Raw genomic sequence first — 14,229 nt, 5'->3', positions numbered from 1 at the left:
GGGCGTGCTGTACACGGAACCATGTAACTACTAAGTTTTTTAGCAGATACATGGTTATTATAACACATGATTTTTAACATCCCTAATAAAAATAGAAGCAACATTTCTCAGAGTTTAACTTTTGAATTTGCCTGTGTTCTTTTTAAACTTAGATAGTTCACATGAAGGGCTCCCAAAGTGCTTTGTGGAGTCTAGAAGTTCTCTCAGAAGCTGGATGCTTGAAGTATGGAGATCAGGTGTTTCAGAAACAGTATCATTATAGCCCTTGAAATTAAAACAGCTTGCCATGAAAAGAATCCATTTTACCCATATTAACACACATACAGTACAGAGTTCACAGATTAAGATATGCAAATCAGAGTCCTAAAAGCATTAAAAAAACCCTTCTTAATGTCATTTATTCAATTCAATACTGAATACAATCAAAACAACATGAAGGTATTTTGCATCTTAAGAAAAATTATTTATTACCTGTAACAGGTGGAAGACTAGGTGGTAAAGGGCCTGGAGGAGGTACGGGAGGTCTAAGATTCACAGGTGGAGGACTTAAAATTGGTGGTGGGGGAGGGAGTCCAGGAGGAGGTGGTCCTTCAACAACAGGGGGCTGTGCTGGAAAAGGCAGAATGCCAGGCAGATTCACATCTTCTACAACTACTGGGTCACTTCCATGATCAAAAGGACACATGTCTCCTCTCATACAGAAACCCTTTTCTGAGAAATAAAAAAAAATTAAATGCTACTAGCAGTTTAACAGCTGAAGTATGATCTTTAATATACCAAATATTCTGCACATAATGCAGCAGTAAGAAAGTTAAAATCTTTCAACAATATACTTAAAAATTAGCATGTGAACATCTTGACACTTAGCATGACTTCTATCCACTCAGTTTACAAACGGTCTATGTTTGAGAACAAGCACCAAAGTTTCTAAAGGAACCACCACCATAAAAGCTTAAGAGGTTCTTTCTCCACTTCTGTATCAATTTCTAACAAAGAGGAAAGACAGAAACCTGGATATTATGAAATAGTGTCAGGAACTAGGGATATTAGATATCAGGTAATGGAACAGTGGAGTAATCACATGAATTCTTATCAGTTGTTTGACTATTCTATAGTCCCAGGGTGCGAGGCCAGCAGCCACTGCAATCCAACCCCACTCCCGGGGAACCCCCTGCCACCCTGCACCATTGTATCTGTATCAGTGCCACGCAGGAGCTGGTCCACTAGGGGATCCAGTTTAAAAACCAGCTCCCCACGCAGACCAGCTACCTGCTGCCCCGAGCAGCTGCCTCTGATACAAAGGCAGCAGCCTGGGGAGAGGGTGGTCCTGCTTCGAGGGTAAGGAGGGGGAGAGAGGGAGGCAGTGAAGGAAGCTACTTCAACAGCAGCCCCTGTCCATGATAGAGGCAACAGTGCAGGGCGTGGGGGGAGGCAGCACCATGAAGCTGGTTCTCGGAGGAGCCAGCTTAAACAGCTCCTGCTCCCCACCTTGCTGCCTCTGATTCAGGGGCAGTAACGGGGGGTAGGGGAAATGCGTGTAATCAACAAAATTAACCGATAAACCTAGGCTTACAGGTTAATCATATAGCCAACCACATGCTAACATCCCTATCAGGAACAAGAAAGTATAATCATGGATTTTCTCCATGTAAAACCAGCAAGTTCAATGCAAACTTTATGATGTTTTTTCACTAAGTGCAGAAGAAGCTGGTACAGGTTAGGAATGTAAAATCCCATTTAGTTAACTGGTTAAGTTCAACAGCTTTACCAATTAAGCCAGGGCTGGAGAGCCCCTGCTGGCCACAGACAGGGGCTGCTCTGGTCAGGTTGGAGCGCCCCTGCCCGTAGTGCATTTGGGCTGGGCCCACTGTGGATGAGAGCTGCGCTGGACCCACCACGGACAGGAACTACTCCAGCAATATTTAACCAAAAGCATCAAAATACTTTTTTACAGTTTACTGACAGCTGACCTGAGGGTAGGAGGCAGGAGCAGGCTGGGGGTGCGGGTTCTCAGTGGAAGGGTTGAGTGAGTGGGCTGGGGGTGCGGGGTCTCAGCCAAGTGGGTGTGACACAGGCCTGGAGGTGAGAGGAGGGGGAGAGGTGCGTGGCTTCCTCCCTCCTTCCCTCGGAGCACTGGAGAGGTAGGAGGTCATGCGGGCTCCCACCCCCCGGCGAAGGGTGATGACTTTACTCTATTTTCCTATAGGAAACGTTTTTTTCATATAGAACAAGGGACATTATATACATGTAAGAGTACATAAAATAGTGTTTGGTATTTTTAAACAAGAAGGCACAACATACAATGAAAGCTTTTTTTTCTCCTTTGGTACAATGTTATTGAGTCTAGCAATATTCTCCATAAGAACTGTTGGAACAACTGCTCAACATAAGTAATATCTATGGGCAAAATAAAAGACTCAAGCTTTAAACTTCCATTTTTGCCATTAGCAGATAAGGGTGGAAAACAACACTGTGCCCAGCTTAATTTCAGGGAAACTGATAAAACAAACTAGAAAACTCAGGAATTAGGATTTCATTGTTTCACTAAAGAAGTTAGATTAGGAAGAAGAAATGTGTCTGGTAAAAAAGATAATAAGGGTGTTACAAGCAAGTTCAAAGAAGCAGAAAATCTACTCCAGGTGTTAAGGCCAGTATAACAGAACAATGTACAGTAAAACTCCGATGTTCCGGCATCTGATGGCCCGGCACTATCAAGAACCTGGAAGTGCTCCGGGCAGCCGGACCATTGGAGCTGCTCTGCCTCCAGCTTCCCAGATTCAGCTACTGCTAAAACTGACCAGCGGCTGAATCAGGAAAGCCGGGGGCAGAGCAGCTGGAGTGCTGCCAGGTAGGTCCCGTAGTGCTGCCCCTCGGGGCTGCGGGACCCAACCCGGCAGCACCCCAGCTGTCCCCGATTCAGCCACTGCTGAAACTGACCAGCAGCTGACTCCAGGAAGCCCGAGGCAGAGATGCTCTGCCCCGGGCTTCCTGGAATCAGCCCCTGATCAGTTTCAGCAGCGGCTGACTTGGGGACACCTGGGATAGAGCAGCTGGGGTGCTGCCGGGTTGCTCTGGCAGCGCCAAGGGTTGGCGCTACCAGACCAACCCGGCAGCACCCCAGCTGCTCTGCCCCAGGCATCCGCAAGAGCAGCTGGGGTGCTGCTGGGTTGGTCTCGCCACGCCAAGGGTCAACGCTACCGGACCAACCTGGCAGCACTCCAGCTGCTCTGTTGCAGGCGTCCCCAATTCAGCCGCTGCTGAAACTGACCAGCAGCGACTGTATCAGGGCAGAGCCGGACTATCGGAAGGAGGAGATATGAGGGGTCTGGGGTGGCATCCCCCCTACCCCAGGCCCCTCATAGCCCCCCCTTCCGATAGTCCGGCAAATCTGATAATCCAGCACCCCCTGGGTCCTAAAGGTGCCCGATTATCGGAAGTTTACTGTAACCACTGAATTAAGTAGTAAGCATTACAACAGAGAATCAAGTCCAAGGAAAAGTATGAAGACTGAGATCCTAGTATCAGATTTTAAAATGGACAAAATACAGGAAGATTAAAATAACAATTACACTGTTATTTTCAGAAAATGATTGGGCTATTATCTGTTATATTGTCAGAAGACTGAAAAGCAATCCCTAGGGGACCACAAACAATGAGAAGAGAAAAAAATTAGGTTCCAGCAGTCATAACTTATTAAGACAATAACTTAGAAGTGAAAGTACACAAATTCATACACCTGCAAATATGGAAGTTGAGTAGAGAATCAATTTCTAGGGCCGCGGTCACACTAAAAAGATATACACGTATAGCTACACTGACCAACTCCTAGTTCAGAAGCAGTTTAGAGTTACAAAAGCACTTTTTTACTAGGGTAACTGAATATACTCTAGGGCTTTTATCCATATAAAAACGTTGCAAAAAAACCCCACTCCTATATCAGACATTACTATAATCAGAAAGTTTTGAGTGGTAGAAAGTGAGAGAACCAAAGTAAAACTAAAGATCACCAACAATAAGTTCATGTAAAAGAACAATGCCACTTACGCGAAAGGGACAGAAACTATGATAAACCAAGCAACAAGGTTGCTTAAGTGATTAAAAAAGCTGTGTTTCACTTTTGGAATTTTGCTAAGGAAATAAAATTGAAAATGGGATGTAGGAGTCTTTGGAGTGAGTACTAAAAGAAAAAGGGAGTGGCAGCTTGGAAAGGCAAAATTACAGCAGTGATTGGCCATTATTGTTGCATATATGTTTAATTATCTGAACTTACCATCATAGTCTCTGCAGCGTTTCTTTGGCAGCGGGGGTCTTCCATATGAGTTGTGGTCCAACTGTTCTTCATGGAATTCTGACCAACTTTCAGTAGTGTTATTACCATGATGAGTAGGAGCAATTACTGTAATAGTGCTGCTCAGTGTAGGGACAGGGTAATGGCCAGATGAAATGTTTGTTACAGACGCAACTGGAGTATAGTTGTTTTCTAATGGATCTGTTCTATCCAAATCATATTTTGGCTTTCCCAAATCTCTTTCTGTAAATAATAAATAATAATAATAATAATAATATTCTTAGTGTGTTTTAGATATAGCATTATACTGAATGATGAGGATATACATCATTAAATGGAGAATTGAATTGTCCGTTGGGGTGGGAGTTTTGTGCGCAAATACTGTAAAGTAGAACTTCATGTAGAGTTTTATAATGCGTAGGACCCTACCAAATTTACAGACGATTTAGTCACTTTCACAGCTAGAGGATTTTTAAATTATTCAACTTTAGATGTTTAAATCAGAAATTTCAAGGTGTTCTAACTGTGAGGATCCTAACCCAAAATGGAATAATGGTAGGATTGCAAGTTGTTGTTAGGAAGATTCATAGGACTTCCACCCTCAATTGTGTACCACCGTCAGAGCCCAGATCTGAAGGCAGCAGTCACCAGCCTTCCTAAAGCTAGAGATTGTTCCCGGACATGGACGTTGGAACAAGCTGCTAGGAACACCTCATCTGAGGGCTTCTAGCTGCTAATCCCCTAAGGGATTAACACAGGGGCAGCAGGGTGGGAGCCCCCAATGCAGCGTCCCTAGTCCCAGCTGGAGCTGTGAAGGGACAGAAACCCTTAGACCAGAACACTGAACCTCAGCTGAGCTGCAGGGGAAGGAGGCAGAAGCCCCTAGCACAGGAGACCTGGGCTGGTGGGAGCTGCAAGCTGCATTGCTGCTGAGGCATGTGGCTTCCCCCTCTCTGGTGCTCTGGGGAGAGGTCACTCAACTGCCCAGCTCTGTCCCCTTTCCCCAGCCCATAATCCCCTATTAGATCCACATCGCCAGCCTGAGCATCCCTCCAGCAGCCACCACGTAGGAGGGGGCTGCCAGAATTTGAACTCAATCACACAACTCCTTTGCTGTCCGGGGCAGAGGAAGAGAGGCACGTGGGAGAGACGGGAAGGACTGGGTGGACGGAGGGGGATTTGTGGGAATCCAGGGGCTCTCGAGAGCTCGGGTGGTCGGAGGGGGGGGAAGGGGCAAGGGTATGTGGGAGCCATGAGACCTCTCAGGGGCTTGTGGGAGCATGCAGGAGCCGCACAGCCTTGCGGGGGCTCAGGTGGAAGAAGGGGCATGCAGGCGCCATGGGGGCTAAAGTGGGGAGGAGGGGCGTGCAGGAGCCGTGGGTGCTCGGCGGGGGCACATGGGAGCTGCACAGTCTTGCCCCTCACCAGCACAGGGCAGGAGCCACGTGCCCTCTTCACTTGCAGCTAAAACCGCATGACCTCCTCCCTCCCAACCAGAGGAAGAGGCCTGGGTACCAAGGCCCTGGGTACCAGGTCAACCGCAGCCCCGGCTCAGCCCACCCCCCCAGAGGCAAAATAGCTGGGCCAGCCTTGGTCCCATCCAACCCCTCCCCCGGCAGTGGCTGGAGCGGGGAGAGCTGGTGTAGGCCAGGGCTACTATGCCTCGACATGGCCCTCCCTAGTGGCTGGAGGGGAGCCAGGACTGCCTAAGCCCGGAGAGGAGAGTTGGCGAGCATAGCAAACGGGGCACCACCCCCTAGTAATTACAAAATAAAATATAGAGGTTTCACTTCATAATCCTCAAATTTAGCTAGATGTGATTTAACCTTCCTATTCACAACCCTGTTTGTAAAATAATTTTGCTCTCCTTTATGGATGTTAAAAACAGTTATTTCAGTGGTTACACACGGGGGCAATGTAAGGGATGGGCATTTCCGCAGGAGCTGGTATGTGCAGGGACCCATCAGTTAACCGTGTAAATGGTCACACTTTCACATCTCTGCTCTCCTTTAAATTTTAAGCTTTTCCCACTAAAACTGATACACACCAGTGTAGTACACATAAAATACACAGGAAAACTGAATAGAGCACTTGTATCACTTATGAATTAAACCTGAAGGGATCTGTGTAGCTTAAAAGCCTGTCTCTTTCACCAACAGAAGTTGGTCCAATAAAAGATATTGTCTCCAATATCCCTGAGTAAAATAGGTTAGCACAATAAGATTATGAAATACGACTGAGTACTGTGCTAAGGCAGCAACAAGAAAAATGAAAATTGCTCTTTTCAGTTCAATAGTGATTATATAAAAATATATTATTTATAAAAATGAGGATGCATTTTCACAACTTGTTAAAGCAAATCCACAAGACAATCAACATAGGGATGTAAGCGACTAGTCAACTAATGGATAAGCAGGAGCTCATTAGTTAGCACTATCAACTAGTCACAACCCCCTATCTGTGGCTCTGCAATATTAAGAGACAGGGGAGCTGGTTCATGAAGACATCAGCACGGTCCCTATTCCGTGGGTCACAGGTCAGCCCACATAACCTGCCCCACTGCCGCTCTGCATTACAGGGGACAGCTGGCTCACCAGTCCCTTCAAATGCAAAGCAGCAGCAGGGGAGGTTATTCATGCTGACCTGACCCATGGGAGCAGGGACTGAGCTGGCATCTTCCCACCCCAGCTCACCTGTCCATTGTAATGCAGAGCGGCAGCAGGGGAGGTCATGCTGGGACCCACAAGCCAGACTGAGTGCTGTAATAGAGATCCTTATTGACTAAGCGAGTAGTCAATTAAAAAAATATCTACTGACTACTCCATTAGGAAAATAACCACATTTTAACATCTTTAAATCAAAAGCACTTTCAAAACACAATGGCCAAAATTTCCAAATCTACGGCCTAAAAATTCAGTTTCTAAACCCATTTAATGAAAGTAACGTGAATGTCAAAGGCGCTGAGCACTTATAGTTCTCATTCACTTAAATTTGATATGTTGAAGTACACCAGAGCTCTGAAAAAAAAATCAGGATAGTTGTTGCCTCAAATAAGGATTCTGAAGCCTATCTCTAGGCATCCAGGTTTTAAAGTTTTGACCTACAGATCTGTAGATAAGTAAATTAAGTAAACAGCTGCTGTACTTTAAGATAAATATTGTTCTTCCATCAACCCATATTTTAAAGACCAACACCTACCTCTGCTTCGTGTTCTACTTCTGCTCCTGCTCCTGCTCCTGTCCCTATCCCGGTCCCGCAATCGCTCCTTACTCCAACTTCTGCTTCGACTCCTGCTGTAACTCCGACTCCGCCCTCTTCTTCTGTTGTACCTGTCTCTATATGAATCTCGTCTAGGGGGGTTCCGGTCATAATCTCTCTTGCGAGAACGTTCATCTTTTTTTCTTTCATCACGGCTTCTAAATATTTAGGGAGTTAATCATTATTTTAAAATAACATTTTGTAAAGCTAATTTAAATGCCAACTAAAACCTTGCAATGGTTATTAAAATCTCATCAAAATCACACACAAAGAAACAAAACATACTGGAAAAATTCCTAAATGCTTAGAAGAGGAAAATTAAATATTGAAATTTCCTGCACTGTAATGTAAAGCGTGTAATAAGTGCAGGTATTAAAAAGCCCATTTCCTACAGAATACTCACACATATCTGAAGTTGATGCTATATTTGTTATTGATTTTTGTACATTTCTGATTTATTTTGAATATATGCCTTTAACAGGATATTTAATGATCGGTCCCCTCCTTTCTTCCAAAAAGACTTGTTCAATCATCTATGTAATTTTTGTGTGTATAAAAGCCTGTTACCCTATAAAGAAAATTAGGGGAAATACTGCTTTTGTGCCAGAACTTATTTTCTCAGTAGGTCATCTTCACCACAGTAACAGCATCACAACAACTGAAAAGTTGCTGAAGAGAATGTTAGTTCTACATTAAACAGAGTATACAGATTAAACGTCACAAAAAGATGGGATATATGTTGTAATATAACCATTTTAACACTCAAATCTGCTTTGTAAATATTGCTTAAATTGAGTCAAGATTATTTTTAGTTAATAAAAATTGAACATAGTTTGCACTGTTATTTGTAATCTGTACTTTTGTCAGGACTTCATATAAAATCCATAAGAGAGTTTGCTTCTCAAGTACTCTATTAACATTTAAAGATGCATATCACCGGAGAAAAATGAAATTTGATATATCACCACCCCAAAGGAAAAATCTTTCAAAATTTAAGTCAATATAAACTGGTTCTTGATATAAAGCAAGAATCAAACCAAGTTTACTATTACCTAGTTTCTCGGTAACGAGAGCTTGACTGAGGAGGGCTGTGATTTAATCTTCTAGAAAACTTTTTTTCTCTTTCTTCCTCTTTAATTATCTGGATTTTGAAATGTAAACATGAAATCAGAGATAAGCATAACACAAGCCTTTTTTTAAAACAGATAAACAGAATAAATGAATCTGAAATTCAGTTTTGGCTAAGTGAAGCGAGGCCTAAAACTCAATTCAATGACATCTGTCTGTAACATGCTAACTTATGAAGACTGTACCTGATCTATCCCAAAATTTAAGGGAATCTTCTAAGCAAACAGTAGGAAAATCCTATTACTTTGATGACAGCTGGAAACTTGAACACCGGAAAAGCCAGACTCCCACAATGGCTATTTTCATCCCCATTAGCTGAAATGGGCCCAGAAATAACATTACGCATCAGGACTGAGGTGGCTGGACAGGACTGGAGGCACACTGTTTGGGAAATACTATGGACTGCTTCAGATCGGAAACTTATATTTAACAAGTTTAAGAGATCTGCCCTTTGACTCTGTTCACACTACATCGAACTCAAGAGTAGCTGTTACCTTCGCCCAGTCAAAACTGTTACAAAATGGGCGCTGGTCAAGAGGGAGAGAGAGCCAAAGTAGGCAGAAGTGCCAGAGGTTACAGTTAGGATTACTGGAAGGAGGAGTGGTAACTAGAGATAGATAAAAAAATTTTACAGAAATTTGCATATTTGGGTTGGATAATATATTTCACAAATTCACTTCAATTTTGCCAAATAGTTTCAGTCAGAAGATCATGAAAAAAATCTGGAAAACATTTTGACATTTTCTAAATAAGATGTTTCAATTTCTCTATTTGAAACAACTTTTCATTTTGAAACTGCCTTTAATTTTAATTTTTTTAAGTAAAATTGAAGTTCAAAACTGAAACATTTTGTTTCGTGTAAACCCACTTTTTTCCTCTCTCTCTCTCTCTTTTCAAAAACACTTTTTGATTTGCTGAAAGTTTTAAAAATTCATTTTCCAGTAGACCCAAATGGTGCAACTGCCTCTTTTACCTCCTCCCCCCCGCCCTTGGCAGCCCTGCCTGCAAAAACAAATGGGAACTGTCAAGAGGAAGTTTGTGACAAGAAATTGATAGAGAGAGGCTGCTTAGAGATCTTAATGAAATTTAGGATTAGTGGAAGAATCCTGTAAAAATTGCTACAGGTTGAGAAACAGAGATTGTGTTGCAAAGTATGATTTAAATTCTTACCTCTTCCTTTTTAACGTCTTTTTCTTGATGTTGGAAAAATTCTACTTTTAGGCTTCCTGATGATGGCTGCTCGGGCGGAGGTAGATAGCTCTTGGTATTTACAGCATCAAAAAGTTTTTCAACAAATATCTGAGTCTCTAAAGAATAAGTAAACATACTCAAGTAACAAATCTTTGAAATTAAGAACTTGATATTTAATGCTTTTAGTTTTAACCAAAATATTCACTAAAATGTTTAATTATAACAAATTAACTCAATAAAAAGCAAAATGCTCTTTAAATCGATATACTGTCTAAATACCTGCAAAGTTTAAGGGAAAAACACAAAGACAACTAGAAGCCATGAATTAATTCCTCTAATAAATGGCTATTTAAACACACTGCAATCCATTTAGATATAATGAAACTCTGTCCCTTTGCTTACATTTACAAACCACTGAATACTGGTACTATGCTTTCACTGGCAATGAAAATAATGGATACTAATTAATGTTCAAAATATACAGCTCACCAGGAATTGTTTGATAATAGTGTAAACTACACTGCTGAAGTTACTTAACCTAAATGAAAATATTTTTATGTAGCAGACTGCTTTCCCCCTTTTATTTAATTGCTATAGTCATTAAAATTTAAATTACTTTAAAATACAGAACAATTCAGGCAGTGCAAACTTTGTATTTAAAGAGCAGTTTTGATAGGACCATATATGCACACTGTACTTCAAATAAGGTACTGTAAAACATTTACAGCTGAATTTTCATACCTGGGCATTTATTCTGACCCAAAGAGTTTAAAAAGTAGCACTTTAACACAACAGGTGTAAGAGCAGCAGAACAGATATAGCTAACAGGTATAAACAGGACTCAATGGAAGTTTATAACAGGAGTTTGGGGAATGGGGCATATGTAGTATTCTGTTTTTGTTTTGGTGTTTGTTCGGGTCTTTGATGGGTTTAATTTGCCCCTCTTGGCAGGAATTTAGGGTAAAAGGCTACAACAGGTACAGAGGCTGTGACTAAAACGAGGAATGAGACAATGAAGATGACTGGATATGGAAGCTGCAGAATGTACATGATCCTAGGGCAGGTACCTGAAATAAGCTTCATATGTATGAAGTGCTACTTGATAGAGCTGACGGAATTGAAGACTTGCCGTTTAGAGATGGAGGTAGGAAACTACTGTTGAGTTTCAAAGGGGTTTCAAGCAGATGATGAAGCAAAGGAAAGATAAGGATGAAGGGAAAAGTCAAGACCAACAGGTGAACACTGAAGAACTCAGAGAGGAAACTGCTGGGTGAGGAAAGTGATCAGTAGAAACATGAGACTACAAGAATGAAGGAGAAATAAAGCTCAGGAACAGGTTTGCTGAGCTAGATAATAAAAGAGGGGCACAGCAGACTGCAAATGAAGGAGGGAGGCCAAGGAATAAGAAAAGAAAGAGAAGTTACTCCATGCAGTAACGATGATTCTTTGACATGTGTCCGTCCCCCCCCCAAGGGTGCTCCACTATTGGTGTCAGGCTCATCTCAATGTCATGGATTGGAGATTTCAGAACAGCGTCCAGTCAGAGATGCGCAGTGTTCCCACCTTTGAAGCTAGTCCATGCAGCCCAACTCCTCTGTTTCTTCTTTGATTCCCTCCAGGCAAGTTGTTAGCGCACAAAGAAACAGGTAGAAGGACGGGTAGTGTAGCACCGACGGGGACACAAATCTCAAAGAGCCATTGTTACTGCACGGATTGAGTAACTTCTCTTTCTTCTTCGAGTGATGTCCCCCTGGGTGATCCACTGATGGTGACTATGTAGCAGTGCCCAGTTAGATGGCAGGTGGGCTTCTTCTAGCTGTTACCAGCTGTGCAGAGGATGGCTGTAGCTACTGCGGCATCTGTTGTCGAGCATGGTGGAATTGTATAGTGCTTCATGAACATGTGGTTAGACGACCATCTGGCTGCTAGACATATTTCTTGGAGTGATACGCCCGAGAAAGGCCTCTAACGTTGTTATGGCTCCGGTGGAATGAGCTTTGGGAGTCATCGGTAGTGCTCTATTCTGGAGTAACACGTGGTAATACACCATGTTATCAGTTTTGATATGCGCTGGGAAGAAAGTGGTTTTCCCTTGGATCTTTCAGCTATAAATATGATCAGTCTCGGAGGGTACGTCTAGACTAGTGTTTCCCAATTTTATTTGGCCGAGGAACCCTTTTCAGCTTTTCAGAATTTCAAGGAACCCCTAGGTTTGTCAAGCAAAAAAAAGGGGGGGGGGAGGACCCACCAATTCATGAAAATCCCCACAAATCCATGAAAATCACATTCCTTCCCCAAGCCCCCCCCCCTTCCTTGAGGCATCATCTGCTTTGTTCCTCTCCTCTCCATCACTTGCTATCCCCAGCCCTTATACACTCTCACTAGGTTGAGACAGGAGGTGTGGGGTGGGAATGAGGGATTTGGATGTGGGAAGGGGTGAGAAGTACAAGCTCTGGGAGGGAATTTGGATGCAGGAGAAGGGGATGTTGGCTTGGGGAGGGGGCTCCAGGCTCAGGAGTGTTGGGCTCAGGTGGAAGGTTGGGGTGCTGAGCAAGCCATGGGCTTGTGGATGTGAGGGTGCAGGAGTTTGGGCTGGATATGTGAGGGACTCAGGGCAAGAAGGTTCTGAGTATGACGGGCTCAGGACACAGATTTGGGGTCAGGTGGTGCAGGAGTGTTATGATGCTGCAGTGAGATGGGGGTTTGGCCCCAATTGGGGGCTTGTTGGCCAGGCTTCAGTTTTAAATAAAATATGTCAACCTCAAAAAGTTTTAGCATTGTCTCTATTTATGAGAAGGGTGACGAACCTGTTTTGAGTCAAGGGTCAGTGACCCACAGAAAAGTCTGTTGGGGCCACACAAGTGAGATGCAAAAAAAACCCCAATAACCCTCCAAAGATCCCCAAGCCTCACTAATGTGGTCCTAAATGTGCTGGTGGGAGCAGGGGACAGAGTTCTCATGTATGAAATCAGGGCTTCTTGCGCAAGAACTATGATGCTCCTGCTCAGGAATAAGCCCTTTTGTGCAACTGTTCTTGCGCAAGAGGCCAGTGTAGACAGGCAACATGAATTTCTTGCACAAAAAAGCCCTCTGGCTAAAATGGCCATCCGCACATCCTCGGGCAAGAGAGCATCCACACTGCCATAGATGCTCTTGTGCAAAAGCACAGCTCGCACATGGCAGTGTGGACGTGTTCTTGCACAAGAACTCTTGTGCAAGATGTTCTTGCGCAAGAAACCGCCAGTGTAGACATAGCCTAAGAGTTTCCTCACATGAGCAAAATGAATTTTGTGTTGTGCACCAGTACTGAGTTCATGTGGCTTGTTTGGATGTGCCACTGTGGCACCCAAGTTATTAATAAATATCTCATAAACCTCTACCTTTTCCCTCTGCTGCCATGTCTCCTCCCCTTGTTCCATCAGCTCCCCTGGTGCCTGCTGCCTCCCAACTCCTCACCCTCCTCTGCTGTCCTGACTCCTGCCCTTCTCACAGCCCTCAGCCCTCCTGCAACCTGCACCCCCTCCACCAGCCCTTCTCTCCTCCCTGTTCCCACTCCGATCATGTGAGCTACCCCTCCTCATCCCCTCTTCTAACACCTCCCTCTACACACCTGCCCTTCGTCTCTCCTCTGGTGCTGGTCCCGCCCCTGCAGGTGTCTGCCCTTCTGCTTCACCCCAGAATCCCTTGGCACTTGCACCTTCTCTTACTCCTGCACCCTCCTGTTGCCTCCCCCTTCTCTCACTGCCCTACATCCTTTGCCCTCTTTTCCCTGATGCCCACCCTCTCATTACCCTCTGCCCCCGTTCCCCTCATGCCTCTGTGCCCTCACACATGACTTGCTCCATCCCGGCCTCCCTCATGCCCACCCCTTCTTTCAAGCCTTCTCCCAGCATCTCCCCGTCCCCTCTCTAGCCCCCGATGCCTTTACCCTCTCCCCATCACCCTGCCCCCCTCCCACTGACACCTCCCCTCCTGCCTTCTTCCTCATTGTCTGGCATTTGTTTCTCTTCTACCCTGTCCCTTTGGTGCCTTCCCCTCTCCTCCCCCTCCGCACAAGCACCTTCCTCTCCTTGCTCTTCCCCTTCCCCTACCTTCTGCCTTCCACTTTGTGGAGCTGGAGTCTGCACTCCGTCCCCGGACTCCGAACCCGCAACTCAGCCATACAGCGCAAAGCAGCGCCCAGCAGTTTTAAAATCCCAGGCCCTTACATTATGTCACTCCCAGGCATCTCCCCGCCTACCGGCTTGAGCACGCCGTGCAGGGCAGCAGCAGCCAGCAAGGGGAAGCTCAGTGAAGGTTGCGCATGGTGGGATCAGTCACAGGGGAGAGATGCTCTGGGACCGGGGTGGGAGGACGCATGGGGG

The 14,229-nt window shown here is 44.5% G+C and overlaps 1 protein-coding gene across 4 annotated transcripts in view; it reads right to left on the bottom strand.

Moving 5' to 3' along the window:
- RBM26 (RNA binding motif protein 26) overlaps positions 1-14,229 on the bottom strand; it is a 101,695-nt gene that overhangs the window by 67,180 nt on the left and 20,286 nt on the right. For all 4 annotated transcript variants that reach the window (XR_012900594.1, XM_075918836.1, XM_075918835.1 and 1 more), the window contains exons 3-7: positions 9,845-9,981; positions 8,599-8,687; positions 7,487-7,704; positions 4,271-4,531; positions 472-711 (exon numbers count right to left, since the gene is read on the bottom strand). Coding sequence is in view for 3 of the 4 variants with exons in the window: in XM_075918836.1 (XP_075774951.1) it covers positions 472-711; positions 4,271-4,531; positions 7,487-7,704; positions 8,599-8,687; positions 9,845-9,981 (945 nt within the window). In the remaining variant the exon portion in view is untranslated. The remainder of the gene's footprint in view (positions 1-471; positions 712-4,270; positions 4,532-7,486; positions 7,705-8,598; positions 8,688-9,844; positions 9,982-14,229) is intronic.

The sequence above is a fragment of the Pelodiscus sinensis genome, chromosome 1, assembly GCF_049634645.1.
Source record: "Pelodiscus sinensis isolate JC-2024 chromosome 1, ASM4963464v1, whole genome shotgun sequence".
Taxonomy (NCBI): domain Eukaryota; kingdom Metazoa; phylum Chordata; order Testudines; family Trionychidae; genus Pelodiscus; species Pelodiscus sinensis.
The sequence above is the reverse complement of the archived record's forward strand: the minus strand, read 5'-3'. Positions and strand labels throughout refer to the sequence as shown.